We start from the raw sequence: 27988 nt of genomic DNA on the forward strand, positions 1-27988 counted from the left end.
GTAATAAGATGCATATTTATATACCGAGTAATGTTAGGAGTAATAAGGTATATAGTGATATATTGAAGAATGTCAGGTTGTTTTCCAGCTGGTTAAGCAAGTTTATTCAATGAGCATTATGAGCCATACAAGCCAGGAAGATCTCAAGTTCAATCCTTCACCTAAGCTGATTTAGTGAAGACAAGAACGGACACACCAGAACTGAGCTCAGTGTCCTCAAAGAGGGTGGGAAATGTAGAAAAGAAAAAACATTGGCTGACTATCCGTGCTAGCTACATGCTATGATGAGGCCTACCAAATCAGTTGAAATGCATACCAGCCACAGAAAAATAGTCAATCACATTTGTATCTCAATAGCCATTTGGTCAAAGTGCCAAGGAAAACTCAGTTCCTTTGGATCCATGTTCATAAAGCAGGGGAGAAAAATTAATGGAGAATTAAAAAATATATTTGCAAAAATACACTGAATAATACCAAGACAGTAATATTCACCTATAGTTCTTTCCAGTGAAATGCTTCCCATCAACTAAGTATGTTACAACCCTCACAACTGGCCATCATGTAACTCAAAACACAGTTCTAAAGCTACAATGAGGGGGAAAAATATTAATAAATTTATTGGCAAATATTAGCCTGCAAGTCTGGGCATAAAGTGCTGAATCACCACGAACATTTTGCTGTTCATAAGATTTCTCAAGCTTAGCTTTCTTGGTTTATGACACCATCTTTAAACACATGCCAAGTCATTTGATTTCCAAAGGCCGGATTTAGCTTTTCTATAATCCTCCCGTTAATGCATTGTTATTAGACGAAGGCCATTGCCTAATCAAGATATGAGCCTTCTTTAATGTACAGCTCTTGAAAAATACATGGAGTTGGACTTAATTAAACCAATCCCAGAATTTCAAGGATAACAACGGATCATCAGCATGAAGCTGCCACAGTTCTTAATAATGTCAGAATCACTGATTAGTCTTATAACTCATTCCCAGGTATTCATTATTCCAAATAGATGTGAAAATTCTGACAGAAACTATAAATTCAATCGCAAATTATGGTCATACCATTTTCATCCTCATCTTCTCCATCATCATCATCATCACTGTCGTTTTCATGCTCTGCACGGCAAGCATAGGCTCTCTTCAGTCCACCAAAGAGAAGAGTGAGAGCTGGTAAAATCTGTCCTGCAACCTGGTTCACAATTTGTGGTCTCTGTTCGAGTTCAATCAATGCACAGAGACCGAGGACACACATTTTCCGGTCATGTAAACTGGATAAAAGGGAAAAGAGATTGTTGAATCTCTATTAAAAATAGAAGATAATTAGTTCATTATTTCAAAATTAAATAGGGGTCAGGGAGTTGCAACTCCTCAAACAAGTGTTATAATCAGATGAAACATTGACTTCACCTACAACTAAATTAATCAATGGAGTGTATAGATCTAAACCATTACACATTCCAAATGTAGATCAAAAGCACTATAACCCATTATAGTAGTGAAATGTGAGGAAGTGACTTAGGCAAGTAATGCAACTCCACCTGTTGAAGTTCAAAATGTCAACTTTCTGCCTCCAATCCATGTGATCTTCCACTATTCAGGAAAGTTGTCATACCCCAAAAACCATGCCTCCATTAGCACTGACCTTTATTTCTCTGAACTAATTAGAAACTATGGCTCCAAATGGCAAGAGCAGTATAAAGTCATACCAGCTGAAGTTCTCAGGTTTATCCTGGATCACACCTCAGCTCAGGTTCTAGAATTTGGGCTATGGCCGGAGGAGGAAAAAAGACAAGGTTACCATTCTAATCAATATTAAGTGATCCTGGTATTATTTTTATATGTGCATGAACAGAATTGTTCTTTGCTATGGTGCCTTTTTGGTCAACTGTAGCATCAATGCAACGGGATGCAGGAGGTGGTGAAGATGGTTCAGCTCCTTCCACTGAGGTTCTTGGTCAATGTGCTGCTGTGGAGCAGGAGAAATATACTGGCAGAGATCCACACCAATAGAGTGCTCAGGGTGGCACTGCCAAAAAAACCATACAGGACTTAGTAGAATAAAAAAATTGCCATATCTGCACAAGTATCATTTTGAAGTAAATGATCAGTGTAAAAAGTACCATTACTGTTCTGCTGTCCAATTCATCATTAGTCTTAGACTCATTTTTATTGCATATTGCTGTTGCATTATATTTTGCAATATCAAGAACAAAGTCTTAAACTATAAATTTTGGATCAAAAGTATACAGGCACTCAAACTTGTTCCATATGCTCAAGTGAAAGCCTGGACACAGTTTCTGAAGACTATCCCAGCTACATGCTCAGCTAGTCATATCAACTGGGGCACAATCAATCTTTTGTCAGCGCCCTCAGGTTCAGAGAAATGGAGCTAAGGGCTGCAATCTCTCTTCCTCCTCCTTCCCCACCTAAATATCATGAAAAGCTCTACCACAGCCTAATTCCACCCACTTCCTCAGGTTGCTCCCCATGGTTGAATCTAACCAAGCACAACTTCAATATCCACTTAATCCTGAATTAAGTTTGAAACCCTCAGCTGAACAACACTATGGTTACCTACTTCACTTCTGGAAACTCTTCCGTCCACTGCTGAAACTTTCATGCACACTATTCTACGTGACTTTAGCAGCATTCTTTTGGTCTCTGCTTTAGAGGAACTCTAGGTCATCAAGGAGGCTGGCACCTATGTCTTGTCAAGCTCTTGTCATCCATGCTCCAGATACACTGGCTTATTAACTCCAGTGTTTCATTTGATGTATAATTCCCTCCGCAAATTTACAGCTTCCTGTTTTTGAAACCTCCTCTAATGTCTCACCTTGTGGTGTTTGGATTCTGGACCACTGCATGTCTTCTATATAGTCCACTCACATCAAAACCTTCAGCTCTGCTATTTGGAACTCTCTTCCGAATGTCCTCTTCTCCCCCACCACCACCTTCCACCTCCACTCCATCCTGCTCTCCTCCCAATCTCAAAAGCTGAACAATTAGACTAACCTCCCAGTTCCCACTTGGTGTGTGATCAGTCCCTCTGGCTGTTTCTAAGTTATTGCTGTACATAAACTCTTGTTTTAGAAGGGGAAAAGAAAATACACGTTAATTGAAAAATGTAGATCTACAAGATCTATGTTCCACCAATTTGCAGGCTTCTTAATATTTACCTCCAAAAGACATCTCTCATTTGTGGCAGCCAATAACACAATCCTCTGTCCTGCATTCTACCTATGCCTCGCCCCACTAATCAATTAAATATTACTCATAAGTAATTGTAACAAAGCCTCTCTTTCACATAAAAGCAGTGCATTCCCCGACTACTCAAGCAAATGTTGAAAACTCAGCTAGTTTGTCATCCCAGGATGCTTATCTAATGCTCTAACTCACTGTGACCAAGTTGCACACAGGCAATTAAATCTCAAATAGTACACTATGGTGCAATATTTTCACAACTTTTAACAGCTTCAACAAAACATTGGACACCCATTCTATTTTCTCTAAATTTTGTGGTACAGCAAGCCTTACCCTAAAAAGCAGTCTACATCATTCAGCCACTGGTTAACGAACTGTGTGGTGATTGGCTCCGTGTTGTTGGGAAAGTGGAGGTTTTCCAAGGTATTCAGTAACAGGAGTGGGTTGTAGTACAAAGCAGCAATGGCAACTTGCAGACACATAGTTCTTAGTTCACTGGTCTTGACTTCTCTGGTCAGCCTCTCAAGTGCTGCTTCCACAAACAGAGGTATACACTAGAATAAAAAATAAAATACACTTTGCAAACCTCAAAGGTGAAGTATATTTAAAGGAAAGGAACAAAATTTAAGAGAATGTCCTACAACTTGTCCTCCAAAATAGCAAGTTTTTGGGCAACAATTATCTGTACTGAGAGCTTGCAGATGTGGTGCAAAACAGGCACTCTTAGTGTTAAGTAAATTAACTGAGATTTGGGCAATTACCAAAATATTAAGTTACTCGGTGACTACTTACAGTCAAACATGTGGACAATAAGTTGTATTTTTGTTTAAGTCTCCCCCACACCACCCTACCAGAGATGCAAATAACTCTGGTATCTTGCCCAAGTGGTTGCTCTTTATATGGACACCTTGACACCAAGTGTTAGGAAGTATTCAGACTGTGAAAGGCATCATAGGCAAGCTCAATTATGTTTTCACTAAACATCTGCCTGTCTTTCCAACAGTCATCCGTGGTAGCAATGGGAGATAACCAACTGTATTGACAGCAAAGCTGCCCCAACATCATTAACACAGCACAGGAAACAAACCTGGGGCCTTACGTCTTCTACACCAGGTAATGCTTTTACCCAATAGATCAGCAGGGAGCTGAATCTGTTTATTTTCAATTGGAAAAAAATCAAAATGGCTATTCAAAGAAGTGTTGCATTCATTTAAGGATTGATAAAACTTTTTGATTTTGCCACCATTAGCTGTTTGCTTTTTAAATATAAACTCAAGAGCACTTCTGCAACAAAGTAACTATAAGGCTCATATTCAGTTTATATTGTTCAAAAGTATTAGTACATTAGTGTTAAAGCAAAACGAATGACCACAAATCATATTTCTAAAAAAATATTTAACCAGATGCTACAACACAGAACATTTTAAGTGAAAAATGCCTTCTGAGCATTTCATTTTGGGAGATGGAAATAGTCTTCAATGTATGAAGCCAAATTTATTGAACACTAAATTCAATCAAAACTGTACTTCACTAACCTGGTCAATTCCACGCCCTTTGCACTGTAGAATAATCACTTCTAGCAGCTTAGCTGCATGGCATTCTGCATCCTCTCCTGCATCCCCTGTTAATACCTAAAAACAAAATAAATTGAACTTTTCTCTATATAAAATAGCATAAGGGAAGTGATATGTTCAAGAATTAGTGCTTTAAAAATGACAAGGCACCAGAATGGTTGCTACCTGGCAGAATCCCTGAAGCTTCAAGACAGTCAACATCATCTTCAATTTTTGTCTTCCACACCATATATCCCAGTCTGCATACCATTCCTCTCCTAAGTGTGCAGCCAGGCAACTCGCTCCAAAAATTTGCAAAAATTGCTTTTAAACTCTAGTAAGTTCACAACTACAGAAGAGGATGGTCCTCTTCTTAAAAAAAATGCCTTAATGCTACCTTCCTCTGATGACACAGATAGAACTGCAAACTCAACTTTCAGGGTACAATCTGTCACACTGCTCTGTGGCACAACCAATTAAGAACCCGACATATCAGGGGTGAAACCGTCTTCAAAATGTAGTATAAAATAGGGAAATATGAAACAGTAGCCTATTTTAGACTCGCCAGATATCTATTTCCTCACTGATTTCAATGGAATAGAAAATAAGCTAAGATGTACATGGGCTTCTAATTCAATATTCTTCACTTTTCACTACTGCTCAAGATCAATTTCAACTCCATTCTTGTTATCAATCATGGTTTGATTACATCTGAAAGAAACATCTGCAGTATTACACAAATAAGGCTTCTTGAGTAAGATAACATTAAAAGGCCCCCCCCCCCCCAAACCAAAATTAACCTACAATCTGCCCCACCACACCCATCCCCAAGGCACTTCTTTGGCACTGGTGGTCATATCTACCTTCAATCCATGCCATTCAATTGACTGAAGAAACAAGCATCAGAGCCAGGGCACAGACAATCAAAAGAAGCTGTCAAATCAGCCAGGACTAAGGTGCCAGGGTGAGGGAGTGTTTTGACACTCTTGCTGATTCAAAGGTCTGTGCTTCTTAGTGGCCTCCATGAGCTAGGAGCAGCCATTGGGCAAGTCCAGGGCAATCAGCCCAAGTTTATACATTGACAGGTCCCGATAGGACCCTCAGCTTAGGGTCCTCCCACCCTCCTCAAACCGAATCCTTTCAGTCACTCGGATTCGAGCTTAAGTGGGCTCCCCAGAAGTTGCAGTGCTGTTGCAGCACTCAGTAGCAGCTAACTTGTCAACATTCACCGCTATTGGGACTAAAAGATCCAGGCTCTGACATTGCAAAACCTTAATAGTTTTATTATGTCAAAAGTGCTATGTATACTGTTGTTGTTCTATTGATTGTGGATGCATGTTGAGAACTGGACAGTAGCCAATGTAATACCCATTTTTAAAAAGGGAGACACAGCCATTCAAGGTATACAGGCTAGTTAACATTTATGGAAGGAAATTTTTTTTTAGTTAATTAAAAAATGAAATCACCAATTATCTAGATAAAGAGAAAACAGAAGCTATAAGCATGCAGTTCAAAAGAGGCAAATGTGCTCGTCAAACCCCAATTACTTGAGGTGGTAACAGACATGGTGGGGTTGGGGGTGGAATTCACTGGATACAATGTACAAAATTAAATTAAGGACAATGAAACTGGCGAAGCTAGCACATTGAATTAAAAATTAGTTTGGAAGTAGGAGCCATGGCAGTTTCTGAGAGCTGAAGTTTGAGGATACGCTGTAACCTCTCAAATCCATAACTCTGAAAACCAGAAACACTAGCGGTCTGAAATTTTTTTTTGAGCACACAGGCAACACCAGAAATAGTCACTTACAGTGCTGCAACAGAATAAACGTTATGGCCCTAATGGTTGTTAAGGCACTACTTTAATGGCCTTTGTCAAGTACAAATGCCTCTAACATATCCAAGCAGGAGGAGGAGTGGGGATAGAAGAGGATGCAGTCAAAGACCGTATGTTCCAAAGAAGTTTTTGAGGACAGGCAGAGATAGGTTTAGTAATCAGCCCCTGTCCCTTTCCCACCACACACAGCATTCACTGATATATGTGTTTTCTAATGCTAAAGAGTACAGTACTTTGGAAAGATATAAAATACAGTATTTGGATAAATAAAACAATTTTTATTACTTCTTTATAACATTTGGTCACCGTTTTATGTTTCAGGTACATATTTATATCTGGTTCACACACTCGTGGTTGGGCATTCTAACATTATTCTGAAATCCAGAAAATTCCATAGTCCAGAAATGCCTTGGTCCCAGGCATTCTGGACTGAGGGGTTAGAGTGCAACACCAAAATACGACTTAGTCTATATTAGAAGACTAATGGAATCGCAAATGATTATTAATAGATGGTGAAATGGGCTTTAAAAAAAAAAATACTCTGAACAAAAGTAGGTGTTTTGTTGTGGCTCACCAGAAGAACTTGGACATACAGGCTCTCAGGGCATTAAACATATTCCTCAGGTTGACAAGATTAAATAAGATTAAGCAAAACTAATGGAATTCTAGGTTTTATTATGAAATGAAGAGTACAAAGGGATGTTATTCTGAGCCTTTATGAAACCTTGGGCTGAATTTTCCATAGAGTGGCAGTGTCTGATTGCTACTTCGCTTCTATTTTCATACGTTAATCTGGAACTCCACATTTCTTGCCCAGACATCTGAACCACGCATGCTGAAAAATGTGGAGCTCAGCTGCTCAAGGAGGCCTTCAGTGCAGTGCATGATCATCAGGGGAGAACAAAGCCATGCCCCCCCTTTATGGCATTAGCAGCCATAAACCGGTAGGTTTAAACATCCTAGCCATTTTGACAAGCTAAGAGAGAAGCTAAGTGTAGATAAGTGGGTGAAGGCATAGGCAGGTCAGCATAGGATAGGTCAGGGGTTGGGAGGTAGTCAGGTGGGTGTCAGTCGTATAGTTACCCAGGAATTCGAACTGGCTTTAATCCTAATTTTTCCCAGGTAACTATTCTGCTAAGAGATTTGGAGCCATCCGAAGTCTCAGACTTTAAAATCGGAGTTTTGGAGAGTTCCAGGTGCAGGGTAATTATCCAACGGAAGTTGAAACTTCTGGGAAATTTCCATGCAATCCTTGCATGGGGTCTTCCGAGGGGGTCCCCCAGCGTATCCAGGGAACGGAAGATCTAGGCCAATAAGATGTCAGCTGAGGTAGTGTACAGAGTATTGAGATCCACATTATATCGACAGAATAAGTGGCTAAAGACAAAAACGTCTGGAAATTTGTGACAGTGTTTCATGTAATTATAGCACTTATGATCTGTAGTGAATGCAAATGCTCCTAGGTCACTTCAAATGGGTGGAATTATTAGACTTACAAGTGGGTAGAAACATTAGTTTTCCTTTTGTTTACCTTCTATTACTGTCAAGACTCTGGACCAGTGCATTTGTATAAAATTTCATCATTTTAGGTGTTTAATGCAGTTAGTATTTACTTCAACCTGCAATACATGTACTAACACCAGGACATACCTATTTCCATCTCTCCATCTTCTACATAAATGATGATTAAAGGAGTTGATACTTACATTTTCAATTAAAGAAATATAAAATATACGGTGCAGATTTGGGGCTTACCTTGGGATCCAGTTGTTTAACCTGATTTATGTTTATTTTAAATTCTGCCATGGTCTAATAAGACTGGGAGGATACTTGGTAGTAACTTGACATTGGCAAAATGGGTGGCAGTAGGGGCATTTTTGGATCTAACTTTCCAATTGTGTCCATGGAGGAAGCTCCAGGCCATGATCTAACGCACTGAATTTGATTTACTTTATAGATTAGCTTAGACAGTCAAACATGCTCCTGTTCCAAAGGCAGATGCTGTAAATTGCAAGCTTAAATGAGGTTTTACATCAATTATATTTTAAACATGTCAGTTTTTACATGTACGCTGATGACACCCAGTTCTACTTCACCATCACTTCTCTCAATCCCTCCATGGTCTCTAAACTCAGGCTGCTTGTTCGACAACCAGTATTGAATGTGCAGAAATTTCTTCCAATTAAATATTGGGAATACTATAGCCATTGTTTTCAATAAACATGACAAACTCCATTCCCTAGCCACCAATTTCATCCCTCTCTGAGGCTGAACCAGATGGTTCTGACCCCAAAATATGCTTCTAACCACACATCACTAAGATCACCTATTTCCACCTCTGTAACAGTGTCCGTCTCCACCCCTGCCTCAGCTCATCTGTTGCTGAAAACTTCACCTACGTCTGTTACCTATAGACTCAATTATTCTAATGGATACTTGGCTGATCTCCCAAATCCTTTCCTCTGTAAACTTGAGGTCAACCAAAACTCTACTGCCTGTATCCATAACCATATCAAGTCCAGTTCACCTATCACCCCTTGCTGACCTACACTGGTCCTGGTTAAACGGTGCCTCCAATTTAAAATTCTCATCCTTGTTTTCAAATCTCTCGCCTCCTCACCCTTCCCTATTTCTATAATCTGCACCAGCTCCACAACCCTCCGAGATATCTGCACTCCTAAAATTCCAGCCTCTTCAGCGGCCCCAATTTTAATTGCTCCACCATTGGTAGCTGTGCCTTCAGCTGCCAAGGCCTCAAGCTCAGGAATTTACTCCCTAAATCTCTCTGCCTTTCTACTTCACTTTTCCTCCTTTAAGACATGCCTTAAAACCTACTGCTTTGACCAAGCTTTTGGTCATCCGACCAAATATCTCCTTTGGCTCAGTGTCATACTTTGTTTTATAAATCTCCTGTGAAGCACCTTGGGACGTTTTATGACATTAAAGTCCCTTTCTAAATACAAATTGTTGTTGTGCACATAAGAACTTTGAATCACTTTCTGATTTATCTGCACATGTTGGCAGCCAAAATCTCCAAACTAATTTAGGCTAAGTTTCTAAAATTCATATTTTGGACTTGTTTTACAAGGTTTGCTAAAATAAAATTACAAACTGAACGCTCTATATTTTCTGTCAACGCAATTGTATATGCTGATTTTCAATCTTGCGATTGTGTTCAACTTTCCCTGATCAATAAAGCAAAGCAGCTTTAGAGAATACAAATGTTAGAGCACAAGGAGAAGAACGGCCTGCTACTCAGTTTTATAACCAAAAAAAAAAGTCTGGCATACAAAGTTCAGCAAAACCACTCCCTACCCCTGAACGCTCATACTGGTCTGAGAGATATGCCTTCAGGCTAAGGGTGCACAACAGTCTGAAAGAGAGCTCTTGCCAATAGTTGCCTACAGAGGGGCTGGGGTTACTGGGGAGAAAAAAAGTTTGCCCAGGGCAGGTGTGACCTGGAAGTTGACAGTGGATAATGATCAAGACTGGGAACTCTGCTCACTCAAGCCTGGGGACACTGAACCTCAAATGACATAAATGAGTAGAGTCCATTTGTTGAACCTGAGAACCTCTTGATCTCCAGAATTTGCTCAGAAATACTTGATCATTCAGGTTTTTACTTGAGCATTGCTTTAGGATTTCTGAATTAACCTGTTAATCTGAAATGTACAGGCTTTGGAAGGAGATGAATCTTCTGTATAAAATTTTATTGAAGAGAGTCAAAGTAGTAGAATTTTTTTTTGATGTTATGGTGTGTTATTGTTAAATATATATAACTCAAAAATATTTTAATGCATTGGTTATCTTAAAGTAGGTGCCTTTGGCAAGGGGAAATGGGAAATAAAACTGCACAGTTGTACTGCTGCACAATGCTTGCGAACTGCACTTTCTGCAAGTCAGCTGCCTATCGCCTGATTTCCCCCAATCAGCAGGCATGCTTAGGCATGTCGCACCCGTCTGACTGCCTCGTGGAACACGGGCCACACTTGATCTCTAAACTGTCCCCACACTTGGTGACGTTCACACGCTGCATTCAAACCTTCCCTCTTCACCCAGCAGCTCGTGCTCGGCACCATAACTGCAAAACCACACAGTCAATATATTGCACAGGCGGCCAGGGACAGGCACACTGTACACACATCCCCCCTCTGCCAAAATTAACAGCAAGTGTGCTCCCTTTCTGTTGTTGCATTTGTAAGCTCAGAACCAGAGTCTTCTTTTAAAATATTTACAGCGCAATATATTTCAAATACATCTCTGTGGAAGCAAAGGTTGGAAAAAAATTTAAAGGGCAGAATTTCATGATCCCATCGTTGGAATTCTGCCAAATGGCAGAAATTTCACATTCCTGATAGGGAGAATATTGAAACTAGAGAGCGTAGCATAGATTCACTTGATTGCTGCTGGTATGAAATAGAAAGAGGAATGTAGGCTTTAAAAATTATGGCCTTTTATATTACAATGTAGAATATTCTGTGATATGATAAAAAAGTATTGTCAACTTTAAAAGGGTATGACAGGGGAGAAAGAGGCTCTCAGCTTCTCAAAAAAAAAAGCAAAGTAGAAAAAAGTTCTTAGTAGTTCAGAGGTCAGGATTGAGGTACTATAGATATACAGTTAAATGCAAGGGATTTAGAAGACAGCAATAGAAACTCCTTTACAGAGACAAGAAAGGATCTGAAATTCACTTCCAGCGTTAATTATGGAAGCAGAAACCATATCAACATTCAAAACTCAAAGTATCATAGGAGTGACCACCTCACAAGTCCTTTGAGACAAAATTCCATCTTCATACTGACGATACTCTCCATCATGCAAAATGGAATAGATTCAGAAAAGATCTTGTAGCCCAAAACTGGCCATCCATGAGACACTGTTGGCCATCAGCAGTAGAATTGTATTCAACCACAATCTGTAAACTCATGGCCCAGAATATCTCTTGTTCCAGCATGACCATCAAAACAGGTGATCAACTGAGGGGTGAGGAGAGCCAGGAGCACCAAGCACACCCAAAAATGAAGTGTCAACCTGGTGAAGGGTGACTTGCATGCCAATAGCAGAAGCAGCATGCATTAGACAAAGCAAAGCAATCCCACAAATGATGGATCAGATCAAAGCTCTGAAGTCCTGTCAATCCACTTAAACCATCTTCAGCCAGAAGTGCCAATTGGATGGTCCATCTTTGCCTCCTCCCAAGTTCCCCAACATCACAGATGCCAGTCTTCAGCCAATTTAATTCATGCCATTTGATAAAAAATGGTTGAAGGCACCAGATACTGCAAAGGCCATGGGCCCTGACAAATTCCCAGTAGCAGTACTGAAGATTTGTGCTCCTGAACTAACTGCACCCAAAGCCAGATGTTCCAGTATAGTTACAACACTAGTATCTACCTGACAATATGGAAAGTTGCCCAAGTATATCCTGTGCACAAAAAGCAGGACAAATCTAATCCTGCCAGTTATCACCCCAGTCTACTCTCATCATCACCAAAGTGACAGAAGGTGGCATTGAATCAGCAATAACCTGCTCACCGATGCTGTTTGGATCTGCCAGGGTCACTTAGCTCCAGGCCTTATTATAGCCTCAGTCCAAACATGGACAAAAGAGCTGAATTCAAGAGTTGAGTGGACAGTGATTGTTGTTGACATCAAGGCAACATTTGACTTGAGTGTGACATCCCAAAAAAGAATAAATAAGAAGTTCTCCCAGCTCAGTCTAGAAATGTGGTAGAGCTATGAAGAACTGATTAAGAGTCTATAATGATCAGGCCTCTAACCTACCCTGTTGCCCCTTTCCATTCTCGACACACCCTCCCCACCCCCAGCTCCTTGAACTCTGAGGTGCCTTTTCACCCATCCTCAGTCTCTCCAATCATCACTTCCCTCCCAATTGGCCATACTTCATCCTCCATTCCTCCCTTTTGACCTGAAAAATGCACAGGTGAATACCTGTTTAGGTATAGGATTAGGCTACTGAATGGCTTTCATCCTACAATCAAGATTGAATGTCAGTTACTCCAATATTTAGTTACATCATATCACATCAACAAGCAACCAGCTTTCCACATGAATTTTTTGAAATGATTTCCCTCCTCATCTCATCTAACATATCAACTCATCAAGGAGTCCTAGAAAAATTGAAGTAATGAGAATCAGGGGAAAACTCTCCACTGTTTGGAATTATACAGAGCACAAAGGAAGATATTTGTGGTTGTTGGAGGACAATCAAGTCATCATCCCTAGACACTGCCACAGCAGAAGCTATAAATACTGTGGCTCAGAGCAGGTTAGAGGCTGGGAACTGTGCAGTGAGCAACTCACCACCTGACTCCCCAAAGCCTGTGCATTATCGAGAAGGCACAAGTCAGGAGTGTGATAGAATACGCCGTTTACCTGGATGAGTGTGGTTTTAACAACACTCGAGACATTCAACACCATCCAAGCAAAGGAGCCGCTTGATCGGCACCCAATCCACAACCTTAAAACTCTCACTCCCTCTAAAACCAGTACACAGTAGCAGCAGTGTGTACTATTTACAAGATGCAATGCTGCAACTTGCCAAGCCTCCTTTGACAGAATCTTCCAACTTATGATTTCTACTATCTAGAAGGACAAGGGACACAGACGCATGGGAATACCACTGCCTGCAAGTCAGTCATCATCCTCACTTGGAACTATATCACCGTTCTTTTACTATTGCTGGGTCAAAATCCTGGAACTGCCTCCCTAACAACACTGTGGGTGTATCTTTACTACAAAGACTGCAGAGGTTTAAGACGACAGCTCACCATTACCTTCTCAAACTCACTTATGACTGGGTAACAAATGTTGGCCCCGCCAGTAATGCTCAGACCCCATTAACAAATTGGATAGGTGGATGAAGGAAAAAGGGTGCAGAGTGGGTTAATGTGATTCAACCTATTGCTCACGTGCAAGGTAAACACTACCGTGGACTATTTGTGCTGAATGGCTTGTTTCCATGTTGTAAATTCTGTGTGTTTCTGTGTTAGGAAAAAGCATTACACAATTAATGTATGACAAAGTGACTCACCTTTTTACACATACTGTAAATCATTTCCAAGTATTTGGTGTCAGACAATAGCGTATCTGTGTCCACTGTTATATAATTATGTAAGAGAGGCATCATATCTGCAAATTTAAAAAATCCTTTGAACAATCAAATTTATGAAGTTCATGAGTTTTTTCATCTCCTTGATGTACAAAATCAAACAGAAAATTCTGTAAATGCAGAGCAGTTTGATCATTATCTGAAAGTGACTAATACATTTGACATTATTTGATTATTTCTATTATCTACTTTTAAGTTCAAAAATAGCAGAATTCTAAAATGTTAGTTATCTTTGAATCAAGAAACTAGAAGTTGTAAAAGCAAAATACTGCAGATGCTGGAAATCTGAAATAAGAACAGAAAATGCCGGAAAAATTTAACAGGCCCGGCAGCATCTGTGGAGAGAAGAACAAAGTTAACATTGAGTCCATATGACTTCTTCAGGGCTCTGAAGAGTCATACAGACTTGAAGCATTAACTCTGTTTCACTCTCCACACATGCTGCCAGGCCTGCTGAGTTTTTCCAGCATTTTCTGTTTTTATTATCAAACGTTAAGTTGTACTTGACTTACGTTTAATTCGCAACAATTCTGAATAATATGATTTTTGAATAATAGAATTTTAAGACAAAATAATATAGGATTGTGAAAGTACTCGAGTACAAATAGACATACTGCTCTAATAGCTAACAATCCCACCTCTCAATTCTATTCCCTTCCCCAAGCAACTGAAGTATCTTGTAATAGAAGAGTATGCTTGCAGGATTATTTAACTTCAAAACTCCCAAAGGCTGCAAGCAAACATCCCCCTCATGTAGTAGTGAGCTACACAGACCAGGGAGTAACGAAAATGACTACTGATCCAAAGATAACACAACGACTGACTTCTAAATTAAAAACTAACAAATTTTATTACCCAATACTGGAAACATCTTTATTACACCCACTTTCACTGGCAATGTGCATTTTCCTCCAACCTTTTATTCTTTATTCCCCACTCACTATTTTCCCTCTCAACATTTTAAACTTTGGATTATGCCAAAGTACAATTCCACAGCTACTTACACTTAAATGAGCATGTTATGTATTCATGACAGCAGGCTCTATCACAGCCAATCTACCTGTCCCTTAATTTTCACATGAATGTACTTTCCACAAGAGATGACTTGACAGCTACTAGAAGCAGCCTGCCTGATTTTCCGCCAATTCTAGCCATCTTACCAAAACAACTAGCTCAACACAAATAAGGGGCTGATGATATGACCGCCTTCTTCTGAAAAGTTCAGTAGAATCAACTTCATCCAGGTGAGACCGTTAAGGCTATAAACATCTCCATAGCTACAATCAGCTAACAACACACAATTCCATGTTGCAGGCTTCTGTAATTGAACATCATGATCAAGAATTTGCAAACGAAGGTAGACAAGAACAATTGACAACAGGAATATGAACTTAACTCCCTTGATTAGATGTCAACTGTTTCAAGTTATTGGGCTATTTTTACTTACTTGAACTCATGATAATTGTGTAGATATGCATAGCTATTTGCTATTCACATTTTATTTTTAGCAAACTTACTTTGCAAGTCTCTCGATGTCTTGTATGCATTATAAATTTGAGCTGTGTCTTTTTCTTACCAGTATAATAGTCAAAACCATCTTGTTGGAAGACCTCAAACACAAGAGGCAAGAGCTGCCACATCTGTAGTGAGACTTGCTGACAAGTCAGACTATGTGCCAAAGACAAGATTTCCTCATAAAATTCTGAAATAAAAGAGCAAGGAATCAGTAATTCACTAATGCACAATCTAACTGTGCTACCATTGAAGAAACAAGTCATTACATACCCAACACATGCTGCTGCAAAACTGTTCCAATAACCTGCAAACAGATGCCTTCCAGCTGCTGTGTGATCTAAAGTTGAAGGTAAAAGTTTGAAATCCAATTAGCTTGGTTTAGTAATAGATTTCAATAGGGGCAAAACTAGATAAGGGTGCAAAACTCTCCTTTGAGGGTTAAATACCATATTGTCATGAAACTAACATTTTTTCATTATACTATTGTAAAGTAGATTTATGGGGGTGAGTGTAGATGGGTCTGTCTGTATGATTTAATTGAATTAGAGTCAGATAATTTCAAGCCTGCAATCTATCAAAAGAAGTTAGGGGTAAAAAAATCTTTGAAAAGCTAATGAGTAAACATGGATGAGGGCTTAGGTTGTAGGTTGTGAAGGAAATTTGCATTTTTAGATAAGTGAAGAGGTTGTTTAGGTTTCAAAGGGATGATAAGATGTTTATAACTAACAAGATAAGCAAGGCCAAGCAGTGTGTTTATTTTTCCCCAAAGGTATTGACAGTATTGGCAACATGAAAGATTTTTATATTATGGGAAAAGTAAATTTCCAAAGACAAATAGAACAATGGAATTTACAAATTAAAGAGAAAACATATATAAAGAGGAATGGAAGGTTATGCTGAGGGCCATGTAAGATCTAAGAGGACGTGTAAAACAGCCTTGGGGAAGCCTTCAGCTATTTTAGCAGAAGTTTGCTGTGTCCAGTAACCAAAGGTGGAGGAAAGCCTTTGGAATTCCACTGTCGAGTGGGTGCTGTAGTAAACTTGCTGGCTTACTATTCAAACTTAAAATCTATTTTGGACTGCCATCTTAAAAGTGGGTGTGTAGTTGGGTTAATTAGGAATTTTGAGATTTGTTACTGTGTTAAGTAACTGTAATCTTACGTACCTGATTGAAATCCTTTCTTTTGTTAATAAACGTTTTAATTTAATTTTTAAAATTTCCAAAGGTGTTAGTGGACGTATTACTTCTGAATTCAGTGCACAAATCTTCTCGTAGTAAATACAAATTGCAAAAATGTTGTCATAGCGTGGCCAAACTTCCCTTGTGAATTTGGTCTGCCTGGCATACATCACCTGCCACGTCATAACAGTATGAACAATCCAGTTAACTAACAAATATTAGAGGTTCAAACAGAAATTGACCACCTGAAGAACTAACCTCCTTGTGATCTTCCACAACACTAAGGAGAGTATCAATAGTATTAAGAATTCCCATCGCAGTTACCGCCTTATCATCACTGCCCTCTTCATCTGGACCCGTCTGTATGACTTGGTTAAAGGTCATTGCCTAGAATAAAAACAAAGGCTCTAATCTTACTACAAATTTCTTTACATCAACTTAATGAACTGCCTGTTTTCAGTTTAGTGTTATCACAATTAAAATAAGCAATGGTCCAATTGCACAGAACAAATAGTGAGTTAAATATGGAGTAATGCACACAAGGAAATGCAACATAGGTAGAGTTATCTGAAATGATGCAGATGTCATAGGCACAATAATGTTATTTCATCTGCAAGCTTATCTAACATAACAATCAAACTACTCACCAAATGTTGAGTCATTTCTACTGCGATGGGAGTCACCTCTTCACTATATTCACAAATCATTTTCTGAATCACATTAGTTAAGTCATCATTCTCAGTCTCTCTCACAATGTGCAGTAAGGCCTGCATCACAGGTCTAATAAAAGGCTTGATGTACTCCTTGGCTACAAAGTAAAAGGAATGTACAAGTTAGTTTTTCTCAGAATGATCTGTTATCTGTTACACTGGAGGTCAAAGACTTAGACATTTCCATTATTTTACTTAATCTTTCCCTATGACTGACACACACACACACACCAGACGAAAGGAAAGGTGGCAAGCTGGTTTTAACTCCTTAAACAACCTATCGTAAAGCCCCAAAATTCTCCAACAATATAATGTCTGACTATCTGATTGCTTCAAACTATATAATTAGGGAAAATTCTCTGTCACTATGGGCTAGGGTCACAGGATTTCCCCAAACAGACGGGGAGTAATGTTAACCCAGCCTACATGGTGAGAAAGAGACGGGTTCAGGTCAACCGCCTGTTTTATACCCTACAAGATTGTACTCTCCATTGAAGTCTATTTCCTGCCTGACAGGTTAGGCCCTTCCTTTTACTTTCCTTAGCCAAGAAGACAAAGTTGCATTTTTACAGCATCTTCAACATCCTCAGAATATCCCAAAGTCCTCACAGATGCAATCACTTAAGCAGGGAGCAGCCAAATTTCTCACAGCAAGGTTTCATGAACAGAAAATGAGATAAATGTCCAGCTCATTTGGTGATGAGCAAGTGCAAAACTCTGGATGGAAAACTTGCACTTGAGCCAACCACGTCAGCATTTCTGGCACAGTAAAAATTCAGTTTAGTGTTGAGTTAATTTAGAAATATTTAAGGACAACAATTTTAAGGATATTTACCTATATTGGGAATTCACAACATTTCACCTTGAAAAAAATATTTCTTTCAAAGTCAAATATAAAAGAGCTAAATGCCTCCTCCAATATACCATTTGTCTTAAAGCTGCGAACGGGCTTTTGTTACCTTTTTCCTGGTTACTGATGAGGACCTGAAGAGCTATAGCAGCCTCCACTTTCACAGGCATTTCTTTATCTTCAATCAGGCATCTTCGGGTCAGCTCCAGTGCAGTTTGCAGGTTCTGGTCATTCTTGAACTTAACCTCACAGAAATAATGAAGGACCCAACAAGCCTGAAATGATAAAAGTCAAATGGTTTTACAGTCAGTGTTATAGTCCTCATCTCTTATATTACCCATGGTTAACGTGGCCAGCCGTTTAAAATAGGCAACCAACATTAGCTATTTACATTAATGATAAGGCGGTATGAGGCACCATGCCTATGTCAGGTAGACTCTGCTGTTCAAATCTTGTTAAAGTGCGACTACCAGGACAATTAGCCCTGACAAGATAGAATCATAGTATAGGTTACATTACAGGTGGCGGCCTGTCATGTCCATGACGGCTTTCTGCAAGAGCAACTCACCTAGTCCCACTCTCCTAACCCTTTCCCTATAGCCTTACAATTTTGTTCCTCTTCAGATAATTATCCAATTCCCTTTTGAAAACTACTATTGAGTCTGCCTCCACCAATCCCAGGTAGTGCTTTCCAGATCCAACCCTCTCACTGCATAGCTTTTCATTATATTACCCTTGGTTCTTTTGCTATTCACCGTAAAACATTGTTCAATGGTTCTTGAACCTTCCTCCAATGGGAAGTTTTTCTTTATCTATCTGTCTCAACCCTTCATGATTTTGAACACCTCTATCAGATCTTCTGTCAAAGAAAAAAGCTCCAACTTCTCCAATCTATCCATGCAACTGAAGTCACGCATCCCAGAAGCATTCTCATAAATCTTTTCTGTGCCTTTCCAATGCCTTCAAAACATCATAAAGTGTAGTGTCCAGAATTGGACATAATACTCCAGTTGTGGTCAAACCCGCATTTTATAAAGATTCACTATAATTTCCTTGTTTTTGTGCTCTGCCTCTATTTATAAGCTCTGCATCCTCTTCCTTGGTAAAGACACATGCCAATTACTCACTTAGCAACTCAACCATGCTCTGTTTCCACAGGTAGGTCTCCTTTTTGGTCTCTAACCAGCCCCACTCCTCTTGCACCTACCCTTTTACTATTCATATATCTATAAAAGACTTTTAGATTTATTTTTACATTAGCTGCCAGTCTCTTCTCATACTCTCTCTCTTTGCCTCTAGTTTGCTTTTTCACTTCTACTCTGAAGTTGTATTCAGCCTGACTCTCACTTGTACTATCAATCTGACATCTGTCATACACCCTCTTTTCCTGTTTCATCTTACTTTCTATCACTTTTGTCATCCTGGGAGATCTGGCTTTGGTTGCCCAATCTTTTTCCCTTGCGGGAATTCATCTCAACTGTATCCAAATCATTTCCTCTTTAAAAGTCTATTGCTTGAGCACGGTTTTCCCCACTAATTCTTTTATTCAAATTTACCCGGGACAGGTATCTTCTCATGTAAAATTGGTCCCTTTCAATTAAGTGTTTTTACTTTAGATTACTCTATGTCCTTTTCCACAGCTAATCTAAACATTGCTATGATGCTATGATTACTGTTCTCTCAATGCAGCCCCACTAACACTTGATCCACTTGACCTACCTCATTCTCCAGAACCTGATTTAGCACTGGTTTTGTCAGTGTGGACCACAGGGAGGATGAGTGAACTGACCACAGCACTGTGGTACAGAGCCCCATTCAAGTGGGGGGAGAAAAGAGAAATGTAGTAGTAATAGGGGATAGCATAGTTAGGGTAATAGATAAGGCCATATGCAGTGAAGACAGAGTCCCGAAGGCTGTGTTGCCTACCTGGTGCCAAGGTTAAGCACATCTCTCCAGGGTTGGAGAGAAACTTGGGAGAGTGGGAGGGGAAGGGTCCAGTTGTCGTGGTCCACTTTGGTACCAACAACATAGGTAGGAATAGGAAAGAGGTTCTGCTGAGGGACTATGAGCAGCTCAGGGCTAAATTAAAAAGCAGAACCATGAAGGTAATAATCTCAGGATTACTACCTGAGCCACGAGCAAGTTGGCATAGGGTAAATGCATGGCTCAAAGATGGGTGTGGAGAAATGGGTTCCGATTCATGGGGCACAGGCACCAGAGTTGTTCTATTGGGACAGGCATCATTTAAACCATGCTGGGACCAGTGGGCTGGTGAATTGTATATCTAGAGTTGTAAATTGGACTTTAATTGGAGGGGGGGGGGGGGGGGGGGGGTGGAAAGAGAGAAGCGGGGTTCAATTGAAGGGAAGTTTAAAAAATCCAAAAAAATGAGAGAGCAGAGGTACAGGGTAGTGAAGAGGCGAATGATAATCAAAGTGTGACAGGAAGAGGCAGAAAATATAAGCAGAAGAGTGCAGCAGAAATTAGAACCAGAATGAGCAATAATGCTAAAAAGTCTTAAGGCTCTTTATCTGAATGCTTGCAGCATTTGTAACAAGATAGATGAGCTGACGGCACAAATAGAAATAAATGAATATGACTTGATATCGATTACAGAGATGTGATTGCAGGGTAACCAAGACTGGGAACTCAATATTCAAGGGTATTTGATGTTCCGGAAAATTAGGCAAAAAGGAAAAAGAGGTGGGGTAGCTTTGTTAATAAAGGAATGTATCAGTGCAGTGGTGAATAGTGATATAGATGCAATAGATCGTGATGTGGAATCAGTTTTGAGTGGAAATAAGGATTATGAAGGGGAAGAAATCGCAAGTGGGAGTCCCCGGACAGTTGCCTCACTGTAGGATATTATCAATCGCAAAATAATGGAGGCGTGTAAGGATGCTACAATTGTCATGGGTGATTTTAAGCTGCATATTGACTGGGCAAATCAGATTGGCAGGGGTAACATGGGAGGCGAATTTGTAGAGTGCATCAGGGATTGTTTCTTAGAGCAATACATTGCAGAACCTACTCGGGAGCAGGCTATTTTAGGTATAGTAATGCGTAATGAGGTAGGATTATTAAGAGATCTTGTAGTTAAGGATCCTCTAGGGGGTAGCGATCACATCATGATAGAATTTTAAATTCAGTTTGAGCACGAGCAACTCGGGTCTCAAAACAGTGTCCTCAACTTAAATAAAGGTAATTGCAGAGGTATGAAAAAAAGAAAGAGTTGTCTAAAGCGGGCTAGGAAAATAGACTAAGGGGAAGGTCAGTGGATGAGCAGTGGCAGACATTTAAGCAGATATTTCATAATGCTCAGCAAAAAATTTATCCCGGTCAAAAAGGAGGACTCAATGAGAAGAATGAACCACACGTAGTTAACAAAGATGGTCAAGGTGAGAATACAATCAAAAACAAAGGCATACAAAGCGGCAAAAACTAGTGGTAGGCCAGAGGATTGGGAATTTTTTAACCAACAGATGATTAAAAAGCTAATAAAGAAGGAGAAAATTGCTTACGAAAGTAAATTGGCAAGAAATATAAAAAACAAAACAGCAAGAGCTTCTATGGGTATATAAAAAGAGGGTGGCTAAAAGTGAGCATGAGACCCTTGGAGGACATGACTGGAGAATGGCAGATAATTTAAACCAATATTTTGCAACGGTCTTCACAGTGGAACATCCCAAAGATATCAGATAAGCAAGGAGCTAAAGGGAGGAAAGGTCTTGTAACAGTCTCTATCATGAGGGACAAAGTATTTGACAAACTATTGGGACGAAAGGCAGACAAGTCGCCAGGACCTGATGGCCCGCATCCAAGGGTTTTAAAGGAAGTGGCTGCAGAGACAGTGGAGGCATTGGTAGAAATATTCCAGAACTCACTGGATTCCAGTAGGGTCCCAGCCTATTGGAAAACCACTGATGTGATGCCCTTGTTCAAGAAGAGAGGGAGACAAAAAGCTGAAAACTATAGGCCAGTCAGCCTAACATCTATCATTGGGAAAATGCTAGAGTCCATTATTAAGGAAGAAATAGCAGGATATTTAGCAAAACTTAATGCAATCAAACAGAGTCAACATGGTTTTGTGAAAGGGAAATCATGTTTGACAAATTTGCTAGAGTTCTTTGAGGATATAACAAGCCAGAATTGATAAAGGGGAACCGGTAGACGCTGTGTATTTGGATTTCCAGAAGGCATTCAATAAGGTGCCACATAAAAGGTTATTGCACAAGATAGGAGCTCACAGTATTGGGGGTAATAGATTAGCATGGATTGAGGATTGGTTAACACACAGAAGGGCGGGATTAATGGGTCTTTTTCAAGTTGGAAAAACGTAACTAGTGGAGTGCCACAAGGATCAGTCCTAGGGCCTCAATTATTTATATCTATATTAAATGACTTGAAGGAGGGGGCAGAGTGTAAAGTATCCAAATTTACTGATGATACAAAAATAGGTGGGAGGGCATGTTGTGATGAGGACATAAGGAATCTGCATGGGGATATAGATAGATTGAGTGAGTGGGCAAAAACTTGGCAGAAGGAGTTTAATGTAGGGAAGTGTGAGGTCATGCACTTTGGTCGGAAGAATCAATAGGCAGATTATTTAATTGGAGAGGGACTCCAGAGAAGTGCAGCATAGAGGGATCTGGGTGCTCTTATGAATAAAACACAAAGTTAACATGCAGGTGCAGCAAGTAATTAAGAAAGCAAATGAAATTTTGGCCTGTGTTGTTAGGGTGATGGAGTTTAAAAATAGGGAAGTCTTGTTACAACTGTACAGGGTGTTGGTGAGGCTGCACATGGAGCAGTGTGTACAGTTTTGGTCCCCGTATTTATGAAAGGATATACTGGCATTGGAGGCAGTTCAAAAGAGATTCACTAGGCTAATTCATGGGATGAAGGGGTTGACTTATCAAGAATGGCTAAACAGGATAGGCCTTTATTCATTAGATTTTAGAAGAATAAGGGGTGATCTTATTGAAACGTACAAGATTCTGAGGGGGCTTGACAGGGTAAATGTTGAGATGATGTTTCCACTAGTGGAGGAATCTCCAACTAGGGGGCATAGTTACAGAATAAGGGGACACTTATTTAAAATTGAGATGCAAAGGAATTTTAGTGAATGTCTGGAATTCTCTACCCCAGAGTTGTGGAGGCAAGATCACTGAAAGTATTTAAAGAGGAGATAGATGGATTTTTAAGTATCAGGGAATCGAGGGCTTTGAGGGGCTGGCATGAAAGAGGAATTGAGGCCTGGGGCAGATCAGCTATGATCTTATTGAATGTCAGGGCAGGCTTGAGGGGCCAAATGGCCAATTCCTGCTCCTATTTCTTATGTTCTTTCTCGTTGGTTGGAAACATATTTATCAAGACAAAGTTCTCCTGAGCACACTTCAGAAACTCTTTCCCTCTTGTTACCCTTTACATTATTAAAAATTAACTGTTGTAAAATTTATACAATTTTGCTCCTCAAGGTTGCTTTTCATCAATTCATATAGCTGTACTTATTATTCCTGACCTACATTGAATGTTCTGTGTCAACACAATACTTTATGTTCTCTGCCTATCAAGCCAGCCCCCTAATGCAGTTTACACAATCATTGTTCAGTGATGAAAACCAGCTATAAGCTAGCAATGATTCAAGGGCTGAGAAACTCTGGGCAGCAAGAACTACTAACAGGTAAAATGTTGTTGGCCTGCCTTGTCCTGGTACCACTGGACCCATGACACGTTCCCTCCCAATACCAACAGATAGCATCCCCAACACCTTTGGACTTCTTTTCATTACTTCTAAACCCCAGGGCACCATTCCTCTCCCAACTAAAGATCAAGATCTTCCTCCCCACTCCATCCAAGTTCTTCACACACTACAAGACTGCTTAACTCCAGGAACCCTGCTTCAAAACTCCCCTACACCAAAACACCTACCTCAAATCAGCAACATTTGCCAATTTTCAAAGGAAAATAGAACAGAGGCCGCAATTAACTGTTTTCATAAAAACTGACAATCATGTAGGTTCATCCCAAAAATTTTGGTAAAATTTGCAGAATACCCAGCAATAATAAAACTGGACTGACTTCAGTTTCTGTAAAATACTAATTTACTCAATCTCTATCATTGCTTGTTTGCTTCAGTCAGTAACCTTAGTCAGTTCTCACATTAACAATTTGATGAAGCATTACATGGAAGTAAAAGGGGGCAGATTAAACCTATATTAGTCTGAATGTTTTAGGTCAATTGCAAAGGGATGAAATCGCGAACATATGTACACACACTCACCCTTGCTCTCATGTAGCCCAGCTCACTGCTGAACAGTGGGAAGACATGGTTCTGCAACATGAATTCCATCTGATCCTTGTAGATTTTTTTCTGTTGGAGGAACAAACATAGCTGGTTAAACAGATTTAAAATTGAGCATGCAATAGATCAACTTACAATGTTATGAAGAGATATTAATGTCTATAATGTTACTGGAAATTATTTTTAAAATGGAATTGTGGTGGGGTCTGTGTCTATGTGTTTGACTGTGTGTCTCTTAGTTGGATTAAAGCCAGCTAGTTTGGGTGTTTTGATGTATAGCAGTTTTGAGATGTTAATTAGATAAAACGTAAGGAGGATACAAGTTAAAATGTAAATTTGCATTTGTTGAATAAAGCATTCAAGAGCAGGAGTAAAATCTTGCACCTAGCTTGAAGGCGCCAAGCAATGTGTTTATTTTTCAGCTTACTGATAAAATTGGTGGAATGAAAGGATAAGAGGTGTAACGTTAAAAGCCTAATGATACAATGGAAAATTTACATTCAAAGGAAAAGTTAGGTATAAACAGAAAGGAGACTGTATGTAAGGCAGAGGCATTTAAGATATAACCAGCCTATAAGCCTACAAATGTGTCTACAAAGGAGCCAAATTGCAAGGAACCTCATTTTTAATTTGTACGGTCAAATGTGCTTTACCTGGTGTCTATTTGAAGTCTATGGGTTACTGTTGCCTTGGTGGAGATTTACTTGGGAGTGATTTTATTTTATTCATTTATGGGATGTGGGCTTCACTGACTGGGCCAGCATTTATTGCCCATCCCTAGTTCCCCTTGAGAAGGTGGTGGGGAGCTGCCTTCTTGAACCGCTGCAGTCCATGTGGTGTAGGTACACCCACAGTGCTGTTAGGAAGGGGATTAATTTGGGGACTTGTTTACAAGTTATTATGGTAGTAATTTGTAGACATGTGTAAGTGTTTAATTTGTTAAATTAACAAATGTTTAATTTAGTTTTATATAAAGAACCTCTTGGGGCTTGGTGGTCTTATTCCTGAATTCAGAGCTGCATCTCAAACATAACAATTGAAAATATAGGTTATGACAGTTGTTCAAGTTTCCCTCAGGTTTAAACAACTCAGCCTTTAACAACTCTGTCATAACAACAAACATGAAAGGAAGAAACTTTTTTTTGTGAACCTATGTATTCTTTAAATTGTGTGTTCCCTCTCCAACTGTCTCTTTAGCAACCCACCAACTACAATTAATAGATTTTCCACTTCCGAGAGGCTGTTATAAGTCAACTTTACCCAAATGATTGGACGAACATCTGATATTAACTTGCCTCTTCACCACAGAGCATTAACCAAGATCATTTAATCCGGGAAGATGGAAGGGGGCCGTGGGTACAAACCTATTCCGCTGTGAAGTTTGGGGTTACAACATACTGCAAAACACAGGCTCACATTTCTAATGTTGAGCATTGAAGCTAATTCCCTGTCAGGGAAGATATAGTGTAGTGCAAATATGCAATTAAGCAGGTTCCTTTAAGTACCACTATAATAATCACCTTCAATAATACTTCGGCTAGGGAACCAATCATATGCAAAGCTCCATCTTTCTTCCGGGGATCAACTGCTGGTTCTGTGAGTATCTGGTAACAGAATCCCATTGTTTTTTGCAACACCTGAAAAAAGAAACATTTGTGTGGATTAAGACTTATACCAAAGCCTCCAATATTGTTCACAACATTGCAGCACACAAAACATAGTGGTAATTAGATAAACAAATGCATACATTTAATTTATTCAAACAATAAAGCAGACAGAATAAGCACATACATACACTGAGAGCCTGTTTCAGCTAAACAAAATAAGTGACAGTCATTCACTGACTCATCCCTAAGGGCAATGCCTTAACCAATCAAGGTCAAGCTGCCGGGTTTAAATTTCAAACAATGCTTGGCAGTTAACTGTCAGTCACCATCATTGGTGCATTCTCCATGGCAATGCCGCTTGCCAACCAATCAGTACTCCCTCCACATACAGTATAAATTGTTGTTAACCCCCTTATATTGGCATTCTTGCAAGTGTCCTGATGAGAGTGCAAGATGAAAAGCTTAGGCATGTCTTTTTTCAGCAATACTCAAGTTCTGTACTACCAAACAACTAAAATTAAGCCACATACCACTTCAATTTTTATATCTATTCAATTTTTGAAAACGACAGTTATTCTGGCAATTCACCATCACAAGGCATGTTACTGGACACACAGAATGCCTGAAACGCCAACAAGACATTTAGGTGGTCACCAATGTTTCCTCAAGTTCCTGCGCAGGCTGCATATAAATTAACCCACCTAGTATGTGCAGCCAGGCAAAATGAATTGTACAGGCCATTTCACTTATATTACATGGGCACACAATTAGAGTACACGGATCATAGTTCCTTTGAATTGAATTGGAGGCTGGTCAACCATTGAAATGGCCTTGCAACACTGCAAGACCGTATTATGATCTGAAGTTCCCCTGTGACCAACAGTAGTCAGTTGCAATGCTTAGAAAACAGCACATTTTGTACAGGGTCCATGGCCAAGACCTAAGCCACCAGAAAAAGCTCCACACTAATATTTTTAATTAGTAGCAAGTAAATAATTACAGCACTTTGTTTGGACATTTGTAAACTGTAAGACAAAAGCTCGGCTAATAGCAGCATCTGACGATCACAGTGAAATACTCACTTCTTTTCTCTTGCTGCAGGCCGTGTATAATAACGTCTGAGCTGCTGTTGTTGGAGAGATGAAGTCTTCAAATACATCTATACATAAAATCCATGAATCAAGTGTTATAAATCGCAATAGTGATGACTAAATCCCCCCCAAGTGCAAGTTGAACTTTAAATACTTATATTTAAATCAAATTTGTACTGATCTCCCCACATAAAATTTAACCTCAAGGTATCTCAAAAGCCATTAATAGATTATTCAAATTCATTCTGAACTGTAATAACCTTACAATTTGTACATCTTGGCTTTCTTTTACAGATTTATTACAGAAAACATTCAATAGTTAATCATATCAGCCTATGTTCACCTACAGTTCAAATACACAGGGGAAAAACTTTTTTAAAAATCAGCTAAGATTAGAAGGTTCAGATTATAAGCATACAGTGCTGCCACATTCAGGTGTGAATGTTGATGGACAATTAAACAATTCACTGGAGGAGGCGGCTCCACAAATATCCCCATCCTCAATGATGGGGGAGCGCAGCACATCAGTGCAAAAGACAAGGCTGGAGCATCTGCAACAGCCTTTGGACAGAAGTGCCAAGTGGATGATCCACCTCAACCTCCTCCTGTGGTCCCCAACATCACAGATGTCAGTCTTCAGCCAATGCAATTCACTCCATGTGCTATCAAGAACCAGCTGAAGACACTGGATACTGCAAAGGCTATGGGGCCTAACAATATTCTGGCAGGAGTACTGACGACTTGTGCTCAAAATAATCCATGCCCCTAGCCAATCTGTCCCAGTACAGCTACAACACTGGCATCTATTTAACAATGTGGAAAATTGCCCAGGTATGTCCTGTCCAAAAAAAGCAGGGCAAATACAACCTGGCCAATTACCACCCTATCAGTCTAGTCTCAATCATCAAAGTGATGGAACATGTTGTCAACAGTGCTATCAAACGGCGCTTACTCAGAAATAACCTGCTCAGTGATGCTCAGTTTTGGGCTCCACCAGGGTCATTTGG

At 39.7% G+C, this 27988-nt stretch overlaps 1 protein-coding gene across 4 annotated transcripts in view; it reads right to left on the minus strand.

The window, feature by feature from the left end:
- The window catches only part of ipo7 (importin 7), a 69240-nt gene that overhangs the window by 7517 nt on the left and 33735 nt on the right, over positions 1–27988 (minus strand). For all 4 annotated transcript variants that reach the window (XR_013577575.1, XM_078549169.1, XM_078549171.1 and 1 more), the window contains exons 11-22: positions 26973–27049; positions 25804–25920; positions 24263–24352; positions 18089–18254; positions 17067–17227; positions 16678–16806; positions 15510–15576; positions 15301–15426; positions 13647–13744; positions 4739–4834; positions 3537–3757; positions 1065–1270 (exon numbers count right to left, since the gene is read on the minus strand). Coding sequence is in view for 3 of the 4 variants with exons in the window: in XM_078549169.1 (XP_078405295.1) it covers positions 1065–1270; positions 3537–3757; positions 4739–4834; positions 13647–13744; positions 15301–15426; positions 15510–15576; positions 16678–16806; positions 17067–17227; positions 18089–18254; positions 24263–24352; positions 25804–25920; positions 26973–27049 (1554 nt within the window). In the remaining variant the exon portion in view is untranslated. The remainder of the gene's footprint in view (positions 1–1064; positions 1271–3536; positions 3758–4738; positions 4835–13646; positions 13745–15300; positions 15427–15509; positions 15577–16677; positions 16807–17066; positions 17228–18088; positions 18255–24262; positions 24353–25803; positions 25921–26972; positions 27050–27988) is intronic.

The sequence above is a fragment of the Cetorhinus maximus genome, chromosome 9 (genome assembly GCF_964194155.1).
Source record: "Cetorhinus maximus chromosome 9, sCetMax3.hap1.1, whole genome shotgun sequence".
NCBI classification, from domain to species: domain Eukaryota; kingdom Metazoa; phylum Chordata; class Chondrichthyes; order Lamniformes; family Cetorhinidae; genus Cetorhinus; species Cetorhinus maximus.